The 24,592-nt window shown below is 48.0% G+C and overlaps 1 protein-coding gene and 1 long non-coding RNA gene across 2 annotated transcripts in view; one reads left to right on the top strand and one right to left on the bottom strand.

The window, feature by feature from the left end:
• Positions 1–5,041: 5,041 nt before the first annotated feature.
• Positions 5,042–6,313, bottom strand: LOC142577842 (uncharacterized). The gene is made up of 2 exons (XR_012827076.1): positions 6,265–6,313; positions 5,042–5,323 (listed from the first exon to the last, which is right to left on the bottom strand). It is a non-coding gene; the product is annotated as an uncharacterized LOC142577842 (long non-coding RNA).
• A 17,353-nt stretch (positions 6,314–23,666) lies between these two features.
• The window catches only part of CARPB (Carbonic anhydrase-related protein B), a 259,795-nt gene continuing 258,869 nt past the window's right edge, over positions 23,667–24,592 (top strand). The window contains exon 1 of the mRNA XM_075689676.1: positions 23,667–24,310. Within this exon, the coding sequence (XP_075545791.1) occupies positions 24,250–24,310 (61 nt within the window). The 5' untranslated portion in view covers positions 23,667–24,249. The remainder of the gene's footprint in view (positions 24,311–24,592) is intronic.

The following is a 24,592-nucleotide window of genomic DNA, read 5'->3' as shown; positions in this document are numbered from 1 at the left end:
GAGGGGGTGGTATACGTCTCGTAGACTTCGCTCCATATACATGGGGTTTCCCCGCCTAGGTTTGAATCCTGTCTGTTGCGCTTTTGTAATGAGGAAAGAAGGGGGAGGCGATAAGGGGTCGTGACCCTGTGATCGTCTGGCTTTAATCTCAGTTCCTGTTCTTCTTTCTCGCTTTTTTTATGCCTTGGTGTTTATACTCTTCGGAAAGGAAAACTTTACGTGTACAAAGTCAATTACTCTTCGGCAATGCCAAAACCACTCATACCGCAAGATACTGATCAGTAAGCCAGACAAAGGCGCATAAACGAAAGTCGGGGTGCCGACGCCGCCTCGAAGTTCAGGCAGCAGCTCGCAGCGGAGGCATGGCTTTTCGACGACGCCTGCTCGGTGGCTTTATTAAATTTTGATGAACTTGGTGAAGGTGAACTACCCTGTACTCTAAGAAAAAAGAGAAAAGAAAAAGCAAACTTAGCGAACTTCAAAAAACATATACTCTGTTACAATGGTCCCAGTACGAAAAAAGTGCACTGAAATCCATGACTTCTCACTTGAAAAAATTGAAAAAAAATTACGTTTTGACCTTCATTTTCTATTTTTAATAAGCAACTTATTACTACAACACTAAATAAAATGGAGTTTTTGAAGGATGCTTTATCAGTATGAAGTGATTTAGCGTTTTTCCTTAGTGTTCCTTCAACTTCGCGGTGGAGGCGGTGGTGGTGGTTGTGGTGGTGTTGCTGTAGGAACATGCGAGTTTATCCCGCCGATCGAGGCCAGCAATGGCTCCGCCTGAGTGTCTCTTTCTTATAGTGTCACTGCGGTACGTTAACATGTGTCCGCCAAACCAGACCAAACCAGACTCTCCTGCGGATGCAAAAAGTAGACACGAAGCTGCCTTGCGGGCTATAGCTGACCTTTCTGGGAATACAAGACGTTGCAGGTACGCATGCGGAAGGTCCTTCTTTTCCAGGTTTTCAAGACGAGCGTCCCTTTCGTCTCTGCATTCTGGGCACTAAGTGTGTGTGCGTGCTGAACATCATCAATACACCCCCCCCCCCTACCTAGTCGCCAAACTTCGATAATTGCATGCTATCGTTCATCGGCGGGTCATTTTATCCGGACATCGGTCAACGCAGTTATAAATACCCTAACTGAAGTGCCCTGCAAGCACGTAGACCACTGGCACGAATGTTTGCAGCTATCTAAAGGTGGAGAAAGCGTAAAACGATGCGCTGCGTGATAATCAGAACATAACCGGAAGAGGCTTGGTACGCATTAAAAAACACGGACAAGGGATAATTTGTGGACTCGCGCAGTTATACGGGCGAACGTGAAGAAAGTGAACGGTTCGGAGCACGGAGATGCAAGGAAGCGAGGAGGAGGTATTGGACTTTTAGACAAAATGGGACTCGTATTGCTGATTCACCTCCTTAATTAACACGAAAACCTAACTATTAGAAAATATCGTTAACGAGATATTAACGAATTCATTACGTAGAGCTTAAACGGTTTGAATACTTAAACGTCTGACACAGTCTTCTACTGTGCACAAAACAGAGAGACATTTAGCACTGAGTGCGCAGATTCCTCTTATAACCATAGATTTCCCAGGTGTTTAGGATTCGTCCTATGGGAAAGCGTTGATTGCAATTTGCTCATGGCACGATGCCACGAAGAAGTTTCGCACATCGTACCAAGTCTTTTGGCTCCCGTAAATGGTGGAATACTGTGCAATCCATAATTCGTATTGGTGACTGTAGGTATATGCTAAAGAAATCAATACCAGAAAGGCCTCATTAATTTACATCTCGCGAGTTCAGTGTGTTTTCGGTCCCACATTCCTAGTCGCTGAACCTCCGCGGGCCATTTGGGGGTGCATGACCATATTGCTCGGATTCTGCATAGAAAGGCACTTTTGGCCTGCCTTGGCCGACACCCGTACTGCAAACTGTGGGCCTTCATCTCACAAGACAACCGATTACTGCGCTCGACTTCATAGACCCCACCATCGAGACATGCTGACGTATATCGCCGAAACCGGCCTCAATTTGGAAATGTAATCATTCACGTCGTTGTGAAAACTTGTGAAGTAGAGAAAAATACCATGAGAACTGAAAGGTGCTCGAATTTTGAAATATTATTAGGTGGTCAAAGATAACGCGAACCCGACCAAAAACATAAAGAAGAAATGACAGCAAAGCGTTTCGGCCCCGCGTAGGAGCCGCAACGTGTTTTTTTATTTTCGTTTTTTTTGTACTTTGGGTTCGGTGTTCGTTTTACATTTGACTATGAGAAATCCCGGCCAGACGTGTTTTCATCGAGCTATTGATTTCTTTAATTAGGTGGCTGCTTCACGAAATCATTCAGACTACTTCCCCATAAAGGTCGGATGCAGCCCAAGGGCGCACCATCCTGAGTGCACAGAAAACTACAAGAAAGCAGCCTAAGAAATTCAGGAGTTCAGAAGGAGTGCCATATCTAGTATAGTGACACCTAAGATTGTTAGCTTTGAGTGTCCCAAAAAGTTTTACGGATATACCTATACTAGTACCGAAAATGAAAGCGGCAGAGCAGGCAGTCCCGCGAATTCCCCCTACAACCCGGAGAAAGAACACGCCTTTGAAGAGGACTGTGTACGACAAAGGTGTGCGGAGACGTTCATGATAAGTTAGCTGTCAATAGGACGGCGCACGGACAAGAATGTGGTTCGCTATATACCCAGGCTGATTCTCATGAACTCGGATGTCATTTTTGATTTCTTCAGTGTCTTATGTGTGCAATGCTTCCTATTTAGCGACAAATTGCGCCACGATGCGGAAGACACGAATCTCGGCCCCATGGTTACTCAAGAAAACGACGATGTACTACAGCGGTCCTGATGACCAAGGTACCGCAACCAGTCACTTTAGTTGTCACACGAGTCCAAATCATCGGATAAGCTTACACATCTCGAGTTCGGAACGAAACGCCTGTAATTAATGCTACACCGCGCTCGTTATTCATCGGTGTAATGCCTTACTTGCCGTTCACATAACGGCATAGCATAACATAACATGCCGCATAACGGCTGTTGAAGTTAATTATGCCACCACCTCGGCGAACTCCAATAACCCGGCACTGCCGATTCAGTCTGCCGAAATAGCTGATTAGCCTCATTGCCTTGCCAGACACGCGCGCTACATAAAGGCGAAAGCCGAGACGGTCGAATAAATTTCGCTCTCTCTTCCTCCCAAGCACACAGCCGTACCTCTCCCCCCCTGCCTTCTCAATCTGCTCCCCGCTCAAAACTCGCGTTCGACGTTTTCGGCGCACGCACAAGCCGACCTCTCGGAGCGCATCGCGAGCTATGTCCAGCACGCGCGGACGCTGCAAGTAAGAGTAGTGGGGGGGTGGGGGGGGGGGTGGCCTGAGGGGCAATTTCGCGCAAGCGCGCTCTCGTCCCCGGATAGCTGCGTCGGGCGCGAAGCTAGGCCGAGAGTTTTTCTGCAGTCGAGCGTGCGTTAGGGAGGGGGGGGGGGGTGTACGTTCTCCGCCTCACCTACTTCCCCTTCACCCGACCCCTCCCCATTTTCATCCCCACGCTGTAGTTGTGGCCTATTGCCTGCCTGCACGCCGCCTCCGTCCCTCTCCGTCCACAACGGCGCAGCGCAGTCAGTGAGCAGATTAAGAGGTTTCTCGGGCCTGAGAGCACCGGAGCCTTCGCCGTGCCGATGGTGGGAGCGCTGGGAGGATGGAAGGCCCGTGCATTTGCATCTAAATGCGACTGTTAATTGAAGGGGGGTGGAAGTGGGGGGGGCGGCTACGCCGCTGGAAGGTTTAGAGGGACTTGAGAGGGGGGGGGGGCGGTGTTTGGGCCGCAGTTCGCCCCGAGGCGCTTTCGTCGTTCGTCGCCTGGCGGCTTCTTGAACGAGGCGCGCTCGTCGCAATAAACTAGATGGCCTAATTAGGCGCGCGGTCTCACACCTTTGCCCGCGCGGTCGTCGCTGGTCCCTCGCAGGCGCACTTCGCGCGTGCCCCTCGGCCCAGCTGTGAAGCCACAGCGTCGGTGTGCTCTTGGAGGACACGTGCGGGTTATACCCGGTTTGGAGCAGTTGGTAATGCGGCTGCGATAGCTTTTTTTTTTTTTTTTTTTGCTGCGCTCGGAACCCTGCGACGGCGGGTCTCGCACCGGCGTTGCCCCCTTTTTCGACTTCGTAACTTACCCACTGGTCCGATCCCAGTCTAAGTGACTGGGATCGTCTAAAAATAGCACTCGCGTTGTCTTTGCTTTTGGAGTAGAATGTGGGACTAAATGTGGTGTGGAACGAAAAAAAAAAGGCCCCTGCGTATGCTTTGTAGCAAGTAAAAAGGTAATGTTTAACAAGTTAGGAAAACGCTTGCAAGTAGGAAGTACGTGAAGTCATCTACGAGAACGGCTGCGAGACGCTCCTGGCTTCAAAAAGAAAATGGAAATATTGGGTGAGAAAACGACTTTTTCTTCTTCTGTGCAAAGCAAACATTTACATCGTACAAGCGCTCGATCGGTCAACCGTGTCACAGGCTATTCTACGCAAGCCGTACGGTTGTACTTGTAAAAAAAAATTCTAGTCTCACGTTGAGTTCAATTAATCGTATGCAAAGTCTATGCACTTCTGTCTACCTTGTATAGACGAGAAAACCATGGCCAGGCGGCGCTGCTGCGCCTCCCCCAATGTGGAAACGCCAAGCAGCGCGGTCGCGTCGTGGCGTAGTCTCCGCTTTGTTTGCATTGTGCCGTCCGCGTTTTTCTTCGCTGCTCGTTCTCACCGCGCTCCGTTTTCGACGGCGGCAGATCGCCTGCTTGTGCAACAGCGATGCAAAGATTGCCGTGCGGTTTCAAGAAGGTTGCCGACGCCGACAGCTTTTTTTTCGTGGCGGCAACCTCACGATAGGGGAGCGTCTGCTTCCGAACGTGTACGGCGTTGAACAAATTGTGGACGGTGATGTGAGAGTGAAAGCCAAGTGCGTGTCACAGGTGTCCGACAAGGTCGTATATGACGTCGAGTTAGAGGTACGCACCATGTTCAGAAATTTAGCCACTTTTATTTCAATTGCAACATAAGTCACACTGGCAGCAGGAACTTCTGTTGTCATACTACTCGATGACTGCAGATCCATTGGGCTGCTTCTTGACGGTTCCGTCACTTTACAAAGGCATGTTCTGGAGTCTGTTTCACACGTGTCTTGCTGCTGCTCAAGAGCTGCGTCGCTGCAGTACGAAAGCACATGTCCCGGTGGTGCTGACTGCTGAGAAGACTGTTGTGATTGCCATTGGTCTGTTTGGCGCCACTTCCATCTGCATCGCCTATAATTTAAATTAAAATTAAATTATGGGGTTTTACGTGCCAAAACCACTTTCTGATTATGAGGCACGCCGTAGTGGAGGACTCCGGAAATTTCGACCACCTGGGGTTCTTTAACATGCACCTAAATCTAAGCACACCGGTGTTTTCGCATTTCGCCCCCATCGAAATGCGGCCCGCATATAAATGAAACAGTATGTGTGCCTATTTTTTGTGGGGATTAAATTACTCCCAATAATATGTTTGCAAAGGTAACGTTCCTGTGATTGTGTGCATATATTATTCTACAAGAGTGGTACCACTACAAGTTATGATACTTGCACACCTAGATACTTAGAAAGCATGGGAAAACAACAAAAATAACGCGCATGTCTCGAGCTGCTGCTTTCCGATCTGCCGCTTCCCGACGCACGCGACGACCGCGGCTTGCATTGAATACGGTCTGCTACCACACAAAAGTAGCGCGCGGCCCCTTTCGTTACCTGCACAACTAGTAATTTAAGTGGCAGCGTTTGGAAAAGGGAAATAATTATCTTGAGCTCGTCCATGCCGATCGCGAGTGAAGGCACAGTGCAATCAAATAAATTCGGGGGTTCTAAGTGCCAGAACCACGAAATCATTATGAGGCCCGCTGTAATGGGGAGTCTCAGGAATAATTTTAACCTCGGGGGGGTTCTTCAACGTGCACAAAAATCAAAGCACACGGTAACAAGGGTGTTCTTGCATTTTGCCCCTATCGAGATGCGGCCGCCGTGGCTGGGAATCGAGCGCGCGTCGTAGAGCTTAGCGGCGCAACACGCATGCATTTACCGCTAACAAACGGCGGATGCCACCACAATTCAACAACGCGACACGCCTAAACAAACGGCCGTGCACTAAAAACAGGCATATGACTATTCCGCTTTCAAGATATTACACGCGAATGCGAAAGTATGAGGCTTACTTGACTCGGCGCACTGCAGCTATCCATGCTTGTCGTCTGTCCTTCTCGTGCCACTTCCCAGGAAATCTGTAGAACTTCACGGGCGGCGTACGACCTTTCGTGTCTTCGAGGCTGCTGTGGCAATCAACAACACATCAGTATTGCGTGCCACCTTTCCTGGCTGATGAGGTCGCACTCGGCATCGCAAAAACCACGCGCACGAGCGCTCCCGCCGTACAGAACACGGGCGCGCGCCAGCGCAGCGACGACCCTCGAAACTTCCATCGGTCCGCTAGGGGAGCATTCGGCGCTGGTGCCGGGCGGGCAAACTTTAGGTTGCCTCGTCTATAGACGATCGGAAATGCGCGCCATGAAGTCAGCTTCTTTTTTGCCGTCTGGCTTGACATTTCAGGGTTTACACACTGCGCGCATTCAATGTGAGAGTCGACCTCCAGTTGAAGTCGATCAAAGACGATGTTTTCCTGAGCGAGCTGGGGGTAAGAATGACAAGCTGCGCACTGCACTCTATCCTTTAACCCTTTGTGTGATGAGAGCAGAAAGAGCGTCGGACTGCTAAAATATTTTGACAGCACTACCTTCGGGATCGGCGCACAGTGTTTAGACTGCACTATCTTCCGGATCGGCCAACAAAGTAGTCTAGAAACACACACATTCGATGCTAAAAATTGAGGGTAACTCGCTAAGAAAGACACTGTCTGCAAGAAAAGAAATCAAGACCTTCCCATCACTATATTATATAAAAGAAGTGACATAAACAGAAAAGGAAATGAAACGGCTTCAAGGACACAACGCACACAAGCACAACGTGGAGAAACACGGGGAAGGCGGGAAATGGAATTTCAAGGCGATGAGCAAAACGAGAACAGGGTGAAAGCGGGAGCCAACGTTTCTTGTCTTTTGAAGGCCTCGAAAAAGACAAGTCCACTTGTCGAAACGTTGGCTCCCGCTTTCACCTTGTTCTCGTTTTGCTCATCGACAAGCACAAGGCGATACACATGAGCACGTAGTGTTACGAACGTAAGTACATAACACTGTCCACAGAGAGTATACGCATCTACAAAAATGGCGTCAAACGTTTGGTATCAACTTGTCAGTGGCAGGCAACATAAGCTGCGCCTTCGCGTGCCTTTCTAACGTTTAAGACATTTGCGTCAGTGCCGTGCGTTTTCAAAAATACTGCTCGGAAATTCTTCGGAAGGAAGAGAACGCTGGCGGTTTGTTTCCGCCACGTGCTAAGAGCGGTGACCGCGCTTTCTCGCACAACGCCGCGAACCCGCCAGTCTAGACTGGCACGGCGTGCCAACACGATGCTCCTTACTTTCCCTGTGTCGCCGCTTTGGTTTACTATTATTTTTCCCGCTCATTCGCAAGCTTGGGGAGACTTCCGCCAACCAGAGTGCAATTCACGCCCGTGTGCGAAACGAGTTCTGACTGCGCGTGCCAAATTAAAGGCGGCCTCAGACAACACAAAGCCGCGGCGGCCGCAAAGGCCTGGCCTCTCCCGATAAAGGCCACGTCGTCGACAGAGCGACGATGCGCCTGCCTCGCAAGCTACGCCTGCCTTTTTCCCTCATTCCACTTTTTTTTTCTTTTCTCTTTCTTTTTATTCTCTCTCTCTAGGTACGAATCGACACTGTCGGGCAAGACGGGGGTGGCGAGTGTTTTAAGACCACCGAGTCGTCTCGTTCATGGAAGCGAGCGGAGAGACGCGGTTTCCGTGTAGCTTTTGCGAATAATCGTAGCGCCCGACGGCACGGGGGAAAAGGGCCGCACAATAGCAACACGAAATGTGTTTAGACAAATGAAGTAGTGTTCCGAAACTCAATGTTCACTCCTTTCGGGGGAAAAGAGGTCGATTGTCTCTGAAGAAAATAAAGAGAAACCTTCCATAAAAATAACATATGCGCCGAACCTATCTAAATTACATCGAAATCGGAAGCGAATATTACCTCCGCCTCAAGCTAAACTGAACAGAGCTGAGTCCGTTGCTTGGAGGCGATTACCAAACAGAAACTTATACGAGCCCCGTGCAATTGAATTAAATTATTTAATTAAATTATGGAGTTTTACGCGCCAAGACCACTTTCTGATTACGAGATACGCCGTAGTGGAGGACTCCGGAAGTTTCGACCACCTAGGGTTCTTAAACGTGCACGTAGACCTATGTACACGGGTGTTTTCGCATTTCGCCCCCATCGAAATGCAGCCGCCGTGGCCTGGATTCGATCCAGCGACCTCGTGCTCAGCAGCCCAACACCATAACCACTGAGCAACCACGGCGGGTGTGCAATTGAAGACTTTCTACCCCGAGATATACGAGAGCGATATATGCAAGCTATGAAAGACTGCTAGAGCCACCGTTCAACATGTCGTGGGGATGTAAAATGTATCGAGATAAAATAGCAGTCTCATGGGAAAATCTGCGGTTCTGGTGGTCGGCCGCGCTGCTATGCTCAGAACAGATAAACTTTTGGCCGTGAAGCGAGCCATGGAGGCGGCACGGGAGCAACAGCTCCCAGTGGCCATTTAGGCGGCCTAAGCCCGGCTCTCCCAATCGCAAGATTCCCCAAAAAGGCTATGTCACTCTCTCACTCCAACCTAAACTCCGTTACGCTATTGTTGGGTCACCGATGTCACATTTCTTTTTCGTGATTTGGAGCACTTAGAGGCGGAAAAGTTCTCTAATCTTCCTGGTATCTTTGGTGGAATGCGGAGTAGTTTTTTACTGATGAACGATAATCCTCAATCTGATTTTGCACTGTCAGAATGATAATGTCGCAACGAGCTAATCTGGGAACCTCATGGTGGCGTCGCCACCTGTATTAAGTCTTTGCGTCTGTCCTGGTCTTAATAAGCCTACTCCCACGGTACAGGAGCGACCATTGTGCTATTGCAGGTGCATATAATGTACTACTGCAAGCTCTCGTTGAAATGACTTTCCGTAACAAGGAAGCGCAAAATGATGACGCTAGTGCTCGTAGCAGTAGAGTGAGGATGACAGTAAGATGGCGTGGGGGCGGGGAGCTACGTGGCGGAGATCGTTTGTTGCTAGGAAATGTAGAACGGACACATGCGTGCGATTAGGCGAGGTCGTTGTTACGTTTCGCCTACGACGCGCGGTAAAGCCGGCGCGGATGCAACGGACGCCGGGGCTTCGTTCAAAGCGGCAGACATTTTGGCCCGTTCGGCGCCGCCGCTACGCCTCCCTGCCAAGCGCGTCCAGGCATGTTCCAATGCCACGTGTCTTCATGTGCGTGTGTGTGTGTATGTGCATGTTGGTGCCCACGCTTGTCGAAGCGCGGCAGCCGGGGAGAGGAGCTCCCCCAACTGTGAAGCGAGGGGTCTGACCGGCGCCGGCACGACGTATGCGCCACCTTCTCTTCCCATTGTGCCCGAGCGGCGCCGGCACGACGTATGCGCCACCTTCTCTTCCCATTGTGCCCGAGCGGCACAGTCACGTGCTCGTCTATAGAGGGGTTCCTTCTTGCCCTCAACTGCGAGAGTTAAAAGCAGCTGCCCCCGGACGCCAAGAAGAGGCTCCGATTTCTTCTGTTGAGTAACGTGCACTCCCGTCTGTCTACTTCGGTCGACCTGACCGCCAACTCTTTGCGATGTTAGAATAAACAAGTTGTTTTGTTGTTACCAGTCGACTCATGCTTTGCCGGGACCTTCGGATGCTTCCAGTTGTGCCCCAGGCCGCCAGGCCAACGCTACCCTTGGGGCTTGCGACCCAGGTGCAACAACGGGCGCCAGCGCCGAGTCCCCAACAACTCGTGCCAGCGGTGCGATTACAACATCGTGTAATCTGAATAAATGCGAAGTCGCATTTATTCAGATACCGTTGCATAGAGCATCGCGTCGGAAGCTTTAGCTTTAAGCTATATTCGAATAAAATGCACGAAAAACGCAATGACGTTTTGTTGCGACAAAGATTGACCGATCTGAATAAAAATTATTTCATTTCAAATAGAAGTCTAGATGCTGCGACTGTTCGTAACAGCTCTCAAGATTGACTCAAATTCGTCAACCACACATCACAACGGTGACGTTAAAAGTCAGTAAATTGCGCTGTTCAGAACGTGCAAAGCATTAACTTTGAAAAGTTAGCATAAACGAAAACACATTCAATCTGCACTTTATCGACGTTGCATCATCATCATCATCATCATCATCATCATCATCATCATCATCGTCGTCGTCGTCGTCGTCGTCGTCGTCGTCGTCGTCGTCGTCGTCGTCGTCGTCATCATCGTCATCATCATCATCATCATCATCATCATCCTCATCACCACCACCACCACCATCATCATCATCATCATCCTGGTTATGCCCACTGCAGGGCAAAGGCCTCTCCCATACTTCTCCAACTACCCCGGTCATGTGCTAATTGTGGCCATGTTGTCCCTGCAAACTTCTTAATCTCATCCGCCCACCTAACTTTCTGCCGCCCTCTGCTACGCTTTCCTTCCCTTGGAATCCATTCCGTAACTCTTAATGACCATCGGTTATCTTCCCTCCTCATTACGTGTCCTGCCCATGTCCATTTCTTTTTCTTGATTTCAACTCAGATATCATTAACTCGCGTTTGTTCCCTCAACCAATCTGCTCTTTTCTTATGCCTTAACGTTACACCTATCATATATACGTGGCTGAAAGATTAAAGATAAACATGGGTGAAAAGGCACCGCGCCTCAGCCCGTTTCTAACCGGGGAACGCACGAACATAAGCGATATGTGTGTGGACACGTGTACCGTATATAGCCCCGATGTTTTGATCACAGTGCGGTTGGCCGACAAACGAAAGAAGTTAAATACATTTTTGAAGGGTCTGCCTAACAGGGAAGCAGGGCTACAGGGCCTTGTGTAATAAAAGGTTTTATTATTTGACTTGATACACACTAACTCAACGTGCGGCAGCAGATGTGTGTGAAGACGAGACAAGCGCCTCAACATTTTCCTTCTTTTTTGTGTATTCACACAATTAAATTAAATTAAATTGTGGGGTTTTACGTGCCAAAACCACTTTCTGATTATGAGGCGCGCCGTAGTGGGGGACTCCGGAAATTTCGACCACCTGGGGTTCTTTTAACGTGCACCTAAATCTAAGTACACGGGTGTTTTCGCATTTCGCCCCCATCGAAATGCGGCCGCCGTGGCCGGGATTCACACAATTATCCTCCATTTAGCTTTAGTTTTTCCGATTCCCCTTTCGTTCTTTCACCTTCTCTTTTATTTCTTCATTTACTTGACACCAAGGACAACATAGGGGAAATTACTTGTGCTTAATAAATGAAATAAAGAAGCGATAAGTTAATGGAAATGAAAGTGGATGAAAAAACAACGTGCCGCAGGTGGGGAAAAATCCCACAACCTTCGCACAGTAGAGCATCGCACGCGAAATGCGAAGGTTGTGCGATCGTTCCCCACCTGCGGCAAGTTGCATTTTCATCCAATTTCGCTTCCATTAACTTATCATTTCTTTATTAAATTTATTAAGCAGAAGTAATTACCCTTATGTTGTCCTTGGTGTCAGTATTTGTTGACTTCTATGACTAATAAAAAATCGGGGCCCTCGCTTAACCCCCTTTCTTCTCGTTCCTTAGCTTGACCGACTTAAGTTCAGTTACATACGTTACAACGTCGATATAACTTGAATTTCAGATGCATGTGTTTTCATGAAACTTTCATGGTAAAATAATATTGCTTCGTTGTAACTCGTTTCGTAGTAATGAGGTTTTACTGTAGCGATGCTTCGGCTGTGCAGACGATGGCCGTTTCTGCTACTATTCTATGTAAGTGTTTTTAAGGCTCTGACCCGCCGTGGTTGCTCAGTGGCTATGGTGTTGGGCTGCTGAGCACGAGGTCGCGGGATCGAATCCCGGCCACGGCGGCCGCATTTCGATGGGGGCGAAATGCGAAAACACCCGTGTGCTTAGATTTAGGTGCACGTTAAAGAACCCCAGGTGGTCAAAATTTCCGGAGTCCTCCACTACGGCGTGCCTCATAATCAGAAAGTGGTTTTGGAACGTAAAACCCCAAATATTATTATTATTATTTAAGGCAATGATTACGTTGCCCTAGACTGCAGTCGTTCGGCGACTTTGTCGTCGTGGTTCGCTGCAACAAAGCCTTCTGACGACAGCAAAGTGGAACTCTGGCGGCCGCACTGCGACGGAGTCAGCCTCATGAACCACTCCAGAACCACTCTAGAACCACCTCCTTGCCTTTTGCTTTCCTTCCTTCCTTCCTTCCTTTGTTCCTTCGTTCCTTCGTTCCTTCCTTCGTTCCTTCGTTCGTTCGTTCCTTCCTTCCTTCGTTCCAGAACCACTCCTGCACTGAGATTTCGGTGCACCTCGAAGTGCTCAGCGTGGTCGAAATTAATTCGGGATTTTTCTTTATGCAAAATTTCTCTCGTAGCCCAGGTGTTTCTTTCGGTTGTTTAGGGGGTATCAATTTTACGTCTGTCCTAATGGCTGCGACGTATTAAATGTTGAGGCGGCCCCTCATGGAAAATATTACGATGGAGAGAGGGGAGGGGAAGGGTAGGTTGAACTTCGAGAACATACCGTAGACTGCTCATGTTTCCAGTGTTGTAAGCGCGTTTTTTTTTTCGTTTTGTTTCTCTCTTAATTTTTTTGTATATCCAGAAGCGGGAATCATGCAAAATCAACCAACATCTGCAAACTACATTTTTCGCGAGGCAAGAATAATTTTGGTTGGTTTTTTAAAAGTTCTCCATCCCGGTTGGGCGTTCTTTCAGTCCTCCTTGCCTTAACCTTTGCACGATGCAGGCTTTGCTATTGGTGTACCAGAATGGTGCACCTGGGAACAAGGACCCCCTACAAGGCGCTCCGCGTCGCAAGGCAATATTTTGCTATCGTTTCTTTCTTCTTTCGAGCTTATTCTTTCTTAAGGTAGCGAAGTGGGTGGGCGAACGGTGAGCAATCGCTTACTTTGGTGATCCCTCATAAGCTGACGCTTACGAGAGTTTTCAAGGTAATGGTTTTATTATTCAGATTAGAGGCAAGGTCTGACGCTGCGAGCCGTTACTGAACGCATTGGACAAGTGTTCTGAAAAAAAAAGGGGGGGGGGGTTGCGCAAGAAAAGGAGGAATGCACTATTGGTAAAGCAATGCGTTACAGCTGGTGAATGTAAAATGCTAACTGTTGAGGGCCGAGCCGTTGCGCGTGCTTAAATCGCCGGTAGATTTATGTCAGTTGGTGGCCGGGGCGGAGGCAGTCTAAATTATGCTCAGGCACCATCGCTTTCGGGAGTGTTCCGAATAATACTGCATGTAAGGATAACGCGGCCGTTAGTGGGCTTCGTGAATGAGGCAAAGAAACAATAAGTACTGTTTACGAGTGTCGGAGTATAACCAGTAGTTTCGCTTCATTACGAAACTGTGCATGTTTATACGTTTCTGCGAATGCTCTTGTCCTCTCTTCTGTGTTTTCCCGGACTGGTGTCCAAAACTTTGCATCTGTTTGTGGTCTTTGACCGCATTCGGTGTTTTACAGTGCTTTATTTTTGTCTGATTTCATGTCGTTTGCAACGCGACGGAAAGTAGCCGGTGTTGCCTAAAAGCACCAATGTCTCCTTTATTAAAATGCATTAAAATAAAAGGAGCTACGCTGTATAGCAAGAGGGCATAATTGGTAGTCCTCGTTCATCATTCAGAGCCACACTCGTAAGCGAACAGTAATTTTTGACGCACAGATCTTTATTTTTTTTTTGGCGGCGCTTGTTGGCTGCTGTCTGTATCCCGATGGATGCATTTGTGGATATATGCACGAAGTTTATACGTGCGCCGGATTCTGGTTACAGCAAACATTCTTATATATATCCTCTGTATGCTAACCGACAAAGTAGTGAGAGTAGACCCAACTTCGTTCTGCGTAATAAAAAATAAATTCCTTACATAAAGCCTGGACACATAACGTCGGCTCAGAGGCATCTCTAAACCACCCCTACCTCTAAATGAAACAGCGCATTATATGTAACGGATTCTTAGCTTTACTTGATTTTCTCTAATTTAGCCATTAAACATGTGCGGTCTTGTACAAAAACAAGATGTAACGGACTACAATTGCAATTACCTCATGAAAAATGTAATTGACTGCAGTGATCAATTACTGCGTCACAAAAGTAAGTCAGAAATTACTAAAATGTAATCGGTTACATTGTCGTTACATTCCTCTCACATTTATTAACATTGCACGAATACAGTAAACGGAACAGGCTGGCTTGGTTCTTTCAGTGCGCCCTCTGCGGCGCTTCACAGGTTATTTATGCTCAATAACAAACCAATTTTACAAAATTATCTTCGTTCATCTTGCCTCGTTTTCTTATGAGGAGATCAGCAGCGACACTGAAAACTCGATCGATGCGCGCGCTGGAGAGAAGGGCGGTGTTGTAACCTACGAACACCGGCGGGAAAATTTGGCGAACAAAGATCGGGTAGTACCCAATGACAGCGGAGAGATGTAAATTCACTGAACATGAGAGCTTTGACGTGTATCCATGCTCGATGACTTTCGTACAACGCGAAACCGTCGCGAGATGTAGAATACTGTGGCAAAAATACAGGCCGCGCGACCAGCTGCCATTAAGATGAAGAAACAAATCCAAACAGAGGAAGATGGAATAAGAGTCGATTTAATAAAAGATCGTTGATATATTAAGCTTGGAAAGCTTGCGGCTGTGCATACGTAATCTCTCAAGACTTCTGGTGCACCAGAGAGCTAGAAGCACGAGACTGGAATGGCTCACCCACCGAAGTTGCCACTATGATCGACCCGCTTGCATTTAAGAAGCTCACCGAAAACATTCTATTATAACTTGTATTATCATTGTTTGTCCTCAAACTCCCAGACCATCATGTAATGTCTCAACAAAGGACCTTCGACGAAATAACTAAACAAAAAAAAACATTATACTAATCCACAGGAACAACGACGTCAAAAAATTGCAGAATTTTCGGCACATTAACTTGCGTTCAGCATTGCGTAAAATATTCACCAAGATTATCTCCAATAGAAGCAGGGCAACAGTTAACTTCAATAAACCAAGCGAAAATTTTGCTGCCTTCGATCAGGAAGGGAAGGAAGGAAGGAAGGAAGGAAGGAAGGATGGAAGGAAAAACTTTATTGCTCTATTTACAGCTTTCAGCGGCTAACAGCGGTCTTCATGTTTTACTGAAGTCTCCGTCGTCTTGAGTGGTCGGCGCCCCTATTCCACAGCACCGCTGAGCCTGGCCACTTTGAGAGCGTGTTGCACCAATCTTTTTTGGAGTGTGAGCACGCCGCTGGTGAGCAGGCCCTTCCACTATACCGCACAAGGTTTTTTTTTCTTTGTGGAAAGAGTAGTTATTTTTGCACTCCTATGTGATGTGATATAGTGTTGTGATGGCCCCACACCATGGACATGTGTCCCTCTATTGACTGGGAAACATTTTATGTAGTATGTGTAGATTGGAGAATGTTCCTGTTTGCAGCCTTCGCCAGCCGACTGCTTCGTGTTGTGTTAAAGGATGGGTGGGGTGGTGGATATATTACCCTTTTGCCTCTGTGATGGTTTAGTATTTCGGCGTACGTTGGTTCCACCGTCATAGTGGTACCCGGGTCCATTGACTGTCCCACTTGGTATGTAAGCTCGCGAGCTAGACTGTCGGCCCTCTGGTTACCCTCTATTCCGGTGTGACCCAGCACCCAGAAAATCGTATGCAGTATCTTTTCGTTCGGAAGCCCTGCCTCGAGGAGGATTCGCAGTGCCCCTTTGTTGATTCTACCTGCCGTGTAGTTATATTCTGTAATGAATCACGTCCATGTTCTCAATCAGGTAATTGAGAAATATGCGGGCTACGATCAACCTCTGTATATGGCATTCAAAGATTATGAAAACGCATTTAATTAAGTGGAGACCTCAGTAATCATGGAGACATAGTGTAACCAAGGAGCACAGGAGGCATACATGAATATATTTGGAAACATCTAAGAATATTCCACACTTACATTGTTTCTCCAAAATAAAAGTAGAAAATTACCTATCAAGAAAGGAGTCAGGCAAGAAGGTAGAAACGCTCTAATCCTGTTCACTTCATGCTTAGAAGTATTCAAGCTATTAGACTAGGAAGGCTTAGGAGAGAGGATCAGCGGCGAATATCTCAACAATCTTAGGTTTGCAGATGAAATTGTCCTGTTCAGCAATACTGGGGATGAGTTCTGACAAATGATTGAAGACCTTAACCGAGAAAGTGTTAGAGTAGGATTGAATATTAATATGCATAAGACAAATGTAATGATCAACAGAGTGGCAAGGGAACAAGAATTAATGAATACCAGTCAGCTTTTAGAGTCTGTGCAAGAGTACGATTGTCTAGGTGAATTACTCACAGGGGACCCTGATCATGAGAAGGACGCTTACAAAAAATAAAAAATGGAATGGAGTGCATACGGTAGGCACCACTAAATAATGATTGGAATCTTACCACTGTCAGTTAAAAGAAAAGTGTTTAATCATTGAATTCTACCGGTGCTAACATATGGGGTAGGAATTTGGAGGTTGATTAAGAAGCTCGAGAACAAGTTAAGGACCCCTCAAAGAGGGGTGAAACAAGAAGTGTTAGTCGCAACATTAAGAGACAGGAATAGAGCGGTGTGTATCAGATATAAAAAGGGGGTAATCGATATTCTAGTTAACATTAAGAGAAAAGAATGGAGTGGGGAAGACTATGTAATGCATAGCGTAGATAACCGGAGGAGCATTAGAGCTGCAAAATTGGTTCCAGGGGATGGGAACTACAGCAGACGACGGCAGAAAATTAGGTGTACTGATGAAAGGAAGAAATTCGCAGACGCAAGTAGGAATGAGCTAGCGCAAGACAGGGGTAATCGGAGATCATCGGGAGAGGTCTTCATCCTGGCAGTGGACATAAAGATAGGCTGATGATGATTATGATGATTATTCTAAAATGAGTGATTATGCTAGGACAAAATATTGTGAAACTGTTCGCATGACTCGCGAGAGAATGTACTACCGATTGAGTTTGCTTTTACGAATATTCCCTGCACCTGCATCCTTGGCATTCGCTCCCGCTTGGGGGTGTAGCTCAATGTGTGTCACGTTCTGCTTCTGAGGTTTTGAGAACGAGGTCGCGAGTTCGAATTACGGCTGTGGAGTATGCGTTTCCTTGGGACGTTAGGTCAGTTGAGTTGAGTGGTTGTAGGCTACTGGTGGGATTAGCCTTGCAGTTGCTGCCGGCAATTGCTCCACCGTAGCGACACTTAAAATGCATAAATCACATAAATCAGACACAGACCTTGGGACGTTAATCGCCATAACTTGATTTAAATTTTGTAATGGCTCCGGCGCGTTCCCATTCCGTATGCTTGGCTATACGTAGACACTGCGTCACGGTACTCTTGCACATTCTGCCATGTTCTTCCCTGGAGTAACTTACTGGCCGAGACTTGCTTTCTAATGACGACGTCTCCTGTTTCATTCTCACTGACCGTCTGCGCCTAAGTGATGCACTGTGCTTCTAACAATTGCTCCAGACTCGTGATCAGGTTCTTCGCAGGTCTCTCCATTTACCGCAAGTAAAGCGCTGTGCCTGCGCAAGGGAGGTAGCTCCAAGTGTTTGCTACCTCGTTCGGAAATGCGAAGGACTCGAGAATTACTACCGGCCTAATGAGGTGACGTCGTTCAAGCACTATTTCCTACCCCGGGCTATCATTAAACAGACACCTAACTGACTACGAAGTTTCAAGTGCGGAGCTTCCACTCAGCTCCCTGCCCCTTACCCATTTGTTCAGATAGGCCTAGAACTGTCATTTTCATATATTATTGCGATACCATTTCCACACGTAACAATACTATTCGCGATCTCTTCCATTCGTGACGCTTCTCGTTTTGTCACAAACCAGATGTGTGACTGCGTTTCTTAAAGGTGCGTCTTCTCTTGTAGCTCCGTCAATCGCATTTCACAACGTATAACGTTGTTTTGACCAGTTCGCGGTGTCGATGGAGCATTCTTATTCTGGTTCCCTCTCTATACCGGGCTTACATCTGCATAAACTTAAATTGATTTGAGGTGAACCGTGCATATATTGTTACGATGCCACCAACAGATGCTCAAGAGACGAGCCGCCGCAGAAAAAAGACGACGAGGTGTCTGCGCTCTTGGCGCGAGTGTGCGTCTGCCTGGTGGTCTGGCTCCAGTGTAAATACAGTGGAAATAGTCTCTTTTGGCAGTGTACTTCGGCACTTAACAATATGAAGTCACTGATATCGCGAACATCTCACCGCCATATAACACCGAAACTCGCAGCTGAATCGCGCGACAATGTATGCGGACGTAAAAAAAAAAAGGAAAAGTGGAAGTGGACTTTTCTTTGTGGTAGGAGAGAGGGTGCCAGACTTGGGCGCAGTGAACGACAAGGAGCAAGCGGGCGGAAGCCGGAGGCTGCTCATGACGTGTGTCACAAGGACGCAATAAGAGATCACTGCTGAAAGGACCATCGCCTTCTTTAAATCCCTAAGAATACGTGGTGCAAGGTTAAAACTAACACATTCCTTAAATCCTGCGACAGCTGCGCTGTAACGGTGCTTGACGACTTTACCTAAACGCCGGCACTTGAAACGAGTACTACACTTGCTCACTTGCTGTGTTGTTCATGTTACGACAAACTGTACGCTTGAATGCATTAAGTGGCAGTATTATATATATATATATATATATATATATATATATATATATATATATATATATATATATATATACTGTTCACTGTACTCTGACGAAGGCTGGTCCACCAGCCGAAAACGTTAAGTAAAAGAAGTCTCCCAAAAAGTTCGTCGTCTCTTTCCTGCGTATATATATATATATATATATATATATATATATATATATATATATATATATATAAAGGAAAACAGTTTGGTTCGAGCTATTGCAGTTCTACCTAGTACCCTGATGTGGAGGAGAGAGGAACAGGACAAAAGGAACGGCGAATGATGATGATATTGATGAGAAGGAAAACTGAATGCATATTGAAAGAAAGAGAGAGAACTTGTTTGCAGAAAATCACTGCGTCGCCCCAAACTACAATATTTTTTTAGCTAATATCTTGCAATGGAGAAGGGAGGCGGAGAAATCAAGAATTGATGGGCGATGATGATGAAGAGAAGTGCGTATGTAAAAATTCGCCATGCTGCATGTACACGACACATGCATTGCTTCAACATATATTGTATGCACTTGGGTTGTATTTAAATGGATTGCATTTACATGGCGCAGAGGCCCCCCTGGAGCCAGGGGTCCCATGTATTGCCATACTTAAATTTCGACATACCTCTCGCATTTGTGCAGTTAGAGCTTCAGATCACAGGCACAGGAAAGCGAAGTGGTAGCGATAGCGAAGTAGTAGTACAATGCCTCTCTGGTTATAACGCGAACGACACGTAAGGGAACGTCAGAGATGGTGTTATCTTGTCTTAACTGCCAAAGGTTGCCAACACCTTGATGCTGCATACAGGATTTTAACGCGATAGATCTAAAGGCCCCGCGTCGCAGAAAATCCGGAGCCGGTCTCGGCGTAGGCGGAGTTGTCCGTGAGTGCAAATTTTCGTATATATTTAGGTACATGTATAAGCCACGCCTTACTATACGACATGCGGTATATGCTGCTTATATGGCCACACTAATGATATCCCTAAAATTGCCCATAACTTGCCTACGGCCACTGCATTGTGAGTCAGTGAGTGAAAACTTTATTTTGGTCCTAGCAATTTTGAGAATGACAGCCCACAAACAAATTTCATGAAATAAAACACCCACAGCGCATACCTTTTATGTTAAATATTCTCAGACTTAAATATTAAAAGTGTGAAACAATAACAGAAATCTGAAAATGGAGTAATTTTTAAAGCGAAGCTTTCGATGTTTCACCGATTCGTCCGTGAGTGCCGAAATACGCACTGCAGGAAAGCCAGCTTACACATCTCCGTAGAAAACTACAGTTTACATTCGCAGTACCACGCCAGCGTCGACTGGCCGGCCGGTCAGTGCCTGATAATGGCGCGAAGCGATGAGCTCAGCAAGAATAGCGCATGCGTACAAATTTCCCTGGAAGCGCAAGTTGGGGATTTCATGCTAGATCGCTACTCGTTGAAATTGAAGACGCTAGAGACCTACGACGCAACACCGTTCCTGCATTGATGTCACGTTTAGAAGCAGGCTGTATCACGTTACGGTGGCAGAGCCTCTGACCGCCTACCACAGCGATCACAAGGCAATACTGTGCAAGTGTACAGGCGCCCAAATCTTTAACTGGCGTGCGCGAGCGGCGACTTTTCCGTGCGTCAGCGCCGTATGACGGGGCGAGGCTGGAAACAGCTTAGCAGACGATGGGCCCAGCTGAGCGCGCTTTGTCCGCATGCGCTTAGCCTCAGACTCTTTCCAGCCGCGCCCCGTCATACGGCGCTGACGCACGGAAAAGTCGCCGCTCGCGCACGCCAGTTAAAGATTTGGGCGCCTGTACAGTTGTCCGTGAAAGTGTGAGTGTGTGCGTGTAATCAACGGCTAAATAATCTAAATAAAGGCTATGCAACTTAACGAAATGCGTCTTACTTCAACGTGTTCAAAATATACAATCCTAAACAAGCAATCAAATCACATATGCATAGCATCGGGTCGCTCAGCATTTCTTGGGTTCGTTGCGTGGTCGTTGGCTTCGGACTTTGATTCAGTTTGCATTGGGGGAAAGCTTCACGTTCAACCATCTTTCTTTAAGAAAGGAGCTTTTATTTTTTTAACGCGGCTGTGAAAAACCTCCGGAATTGACTCACGCAAGAGGCCGCGTTTCTACCAGAAATGTCGCCTTCGTGTACAGCGTTCCCCGCCTGCGTTTCCCGGCGAACACTAGGGTTACATAAGCTGCAGTTGCCGGGAAGCGTGAGAAGCACTCAGGGATCTTTGAATGCTATCGGCGTTCCACTCTTAAAGGCGAAGCTTAAGCGTTCTCGAAGCTTTTTGAGCCCACGAAGTGCTGCATCTTCCCGCTCTCCATCTGCTATCGCAGTATCATCTGCGTCCAGTTGCATTGAGTATAGTCATGCAATTGTTCAAAATAGAAGGTCCTCATTTTATTTTATTCACAAATTAATAAAAAAAAACACTTGTAAAAAGTTTTGTTTACCACTCGGTAAAATGTTTTGACCAGTGTCACACATACTGTGCAATATGTCTGGTGACAAGAATGGCAGGATCGGCCACTGTTGTGCCTGGCGGTCGCCCAGAGCGGGGGTATGCCCCACCAGCGACTCGCAGTTTTCACGGTTGATGTTCACGCCTCATCATTCAGTTCGCTTCAAGACAGCAACGACGCCCTTCTGACCATCACGAGGAGGCCACTAATCGATGACAGGGTCATCAGCAAGGGCTCCCAGGGAAATCAGCGGCGGGATCACGGCTTGCCACGCGGTTGCCTCGCAGTGTGCCACGTTGGAGACCCGAGCAGCGCGTTGGAGTCCATTTAGGGGCGATAGAGGTAGTGAACGATTCGGCGTTTGTGATTGGCCAGTGGATTCCCTCAACGAGTGAAAAAGGAAACAAAAGTTTGTAAAAAGAAGATCCGGACGGCCGCGGAAAAAAAGAGTCACTCGGACATGCAAAGGCGCTAGCATGTAGTGTGCTCCGATAGTTGGAGCCGTGCTTGGAAACTTGATCATGTTCCTATTTTAAATAAAATAAATTGATTTTTTAATTCTCTTCAACGTCGCTCGGAACCCTTCTTTCTCCCGGCACCTGGTGCGGCACCAAGCACGGAACCTTCGTTGACCACACGGACCCCAGATTTCACAACAATGGTAGGCAGCGGTGTGATTGACCTCACGGAACCTGGGACGTGTCGATTTTACAACGCTACTCTCGTTAATGCAGCCATTTAGACACAACGATGTTGCACCGTAAAGCAGAAATCATTCAGCCTAAGGGTGAATCCAAGTAACGTTTTCTTTTTTTGTATAACCAAATGCGATTTGAAGCTATACTGACAGTGGCAGTGTCGCTACGAGGTGCGCGCGAAAGAAGTAGAGAACTAGAGCACAGGAAAAAAAAGAAAGGAGAGACGTACTGCTGCGAGAAACGCTAAGACTAATCTACGCAACGGCCTGCGACGGACACTTCGCGATACATGCTGGGTCGTAAAATGCTGTCGACGACTTTGCATTCTCGGCGTACCATGCCGAGGAAGCGTGAATTTTTATAGCTCGTGAACCCGAGTGAAGGGCGGCGATCGCCACGGAGATCGGCCTTCGAAGAAATAAAATAACAGCTATTCGCTACGCGAAGTCAGAGGCCGAGAGAGAGAAAGTGCGCAGCTGGGAGCTCCCGGGAGCGTCTCTGGATCGCGTTCGCCGCAGATCCACAGTCGGGACGGTGGCAGGCCGTTGCCTGTGTGCGAAAACCTGAGGCGCCGGGGCTGTTGTCTCTCGCCTCTCACCGCTGTTCCCCTCTGCCAGCGGGTTCCGAATCTCTAGTAGTCGGCGGGAGAGAGAGAGAGAGAAATAAAAGTGTCGGCTCCCTCTCGCCCGTCCTGTTTCGCGGGGTGCCCAGCGCTTGGCGTATCAATGTATAAATCAATGAAGCATGCGTTTGACGTCGTAAAAACGTTGCGCTTCGCCGAGGCCTGCCTCTTTTTCTTGTTCGTGTATTCGTCCTATCGACGGACGAAATCTCGAGAAACCTCCGGCCCGCTCGAGAAGACAGATGGCGAACTCGAAGGGAAAGAAAAGAAAGAGAGAAAGAGGCGGCAGTATGATAAAGAAAAAGGAAGGGGGTGGGGGGGTAGGGGCGTAGTACAGCCGTCAAATCATAACCGAAGAATCGGGGCAACGCTCTTGAAGCGCTCCCTCTCCCGTACTGGAGCACCTCAAATTTCATTTCTTTTGTTATTTTCTGTTCGTGTGTCGTCGGCGCCAAGCTCACGATGCCCCGGAGGAACTCGCAGGGGTAGTAGGAGAGAAAGAGAGACCGAGAGCACGCTCCTTTTCCCACTTCTCCCTGCACGCTCCCCTCCTGCCTGCCTCCGGAGGTTGGCGCCGGCGGCACAACGTGGCGCCACCGAGTCGCGATGTTGGGAGAGGGTAGAAAGGGGGCCAGGCTTTGGGACGGATGGGGGTACGAGAGAGGCGGAGAGGGAGATAGAAAATAAAAGTAGTACCTTTCCGCTTCCGTCGGAATTATCTCCGCCCTCACACGCTCCCTCACCTTCTGGAAGGGGGAGTTTCGGGAGCGCATTCTTTCCACCCTCTCCCGCCGCGCTCCCTCCCTCTTTTCGCCTTTTCTTCCCGACTTCGTATTTGAAGGAGCCCGGGGGTCCCGCGCGGGACAGTACCACCGCAGGCGCCGGCGCGTCGCCGTCGAACGACGAGAAGAGATAGCGCGCGGCTCACCTGGCACACGCAGCGCCGAGTTCCGCGCGCGTAAGACGCTTCTCACTTCTTAACAGGTGCGACGCCGCTCGGGTCGTTCTCTCTTCCGGCCTTTCACCCAGGATCTCTCGACTTGGACAAGTTGTTGCTCGGTGCTTGCCGAGAGCGCAGCAATTGCCGAGATTTTGAATACCGGTGGTTGGATCGAAAGCTGGACACCCGCGCTTCGCCCAAGCGGACTGAACCGTTTTTTTTTTGGCCCGCGGAGTGATGCAGGCGTTTCCGACCGATTGACCAGCTGCGGTGCCACGAGCGGGAATGTTTGGTGGTCGTTGTGCCGCCGGAGTCTGCTGCCGCCGTGTCCGCGGTCGCTAACGTCGAAGGATCCCGAAATGTGGCCGCGGTTCGTGGTGGCAGGGTCCCGTGGCGCCTGAAATAGAAGGAACCAAACGAAAGGAACCTGAAGGCACGACGCTTTTCGCCACAGCGAAAGGAGGGCCCCGCCGACTGCCCCCCGTGCTCTTTGCGGCACCGACAACGCCTCCTGATAGATGAAGGCCAGCTGGGAACTTGCGCACTTCGCACTCGGCTTGTGCTTCCTCTGTTTCACAAGTGAGTGCCGAACCTGCCGTCTCATCGCGGCAGACTTCTGTAGTCAATTCAGACCAAGATAAAGAATATATATAACGTTTCTATCTGGTATAAATTTGAGTAATTGAAACGTTGCGGATATGTCGGGCAAGCGCACGACGTTTACTTAAGATAACGTTGGTTTCTGAATGCGTCTTTAAGATGGTTGTTTTTTCGATAATGGTACAGCATGTGACATCAAATATGTGATAACATTTCGGCTTGCATAAACAAATATTACATATAGCGCTCGAAAAAAGAAAT

Source organism: Dermacentor variabilis, chromosome 4 (genome assembly GCF_050947875.1).
Source record: "Dermacentor variabilis isolate Ectoservices chromosome 4, ASM5094787v1, whole genome shotgun sequence".
Taxonomy (NCBI): Eukaryota; Metazoa; Arthropoda; class Arachnida; order Ixodida; family Ixodidae; genus Dermacentor; species Dermacentor variabilis.
Note: the sequence above shows the minus strand (reverse complement) of the source record. Positions and strands in the feature narration are given on the sequence as shown.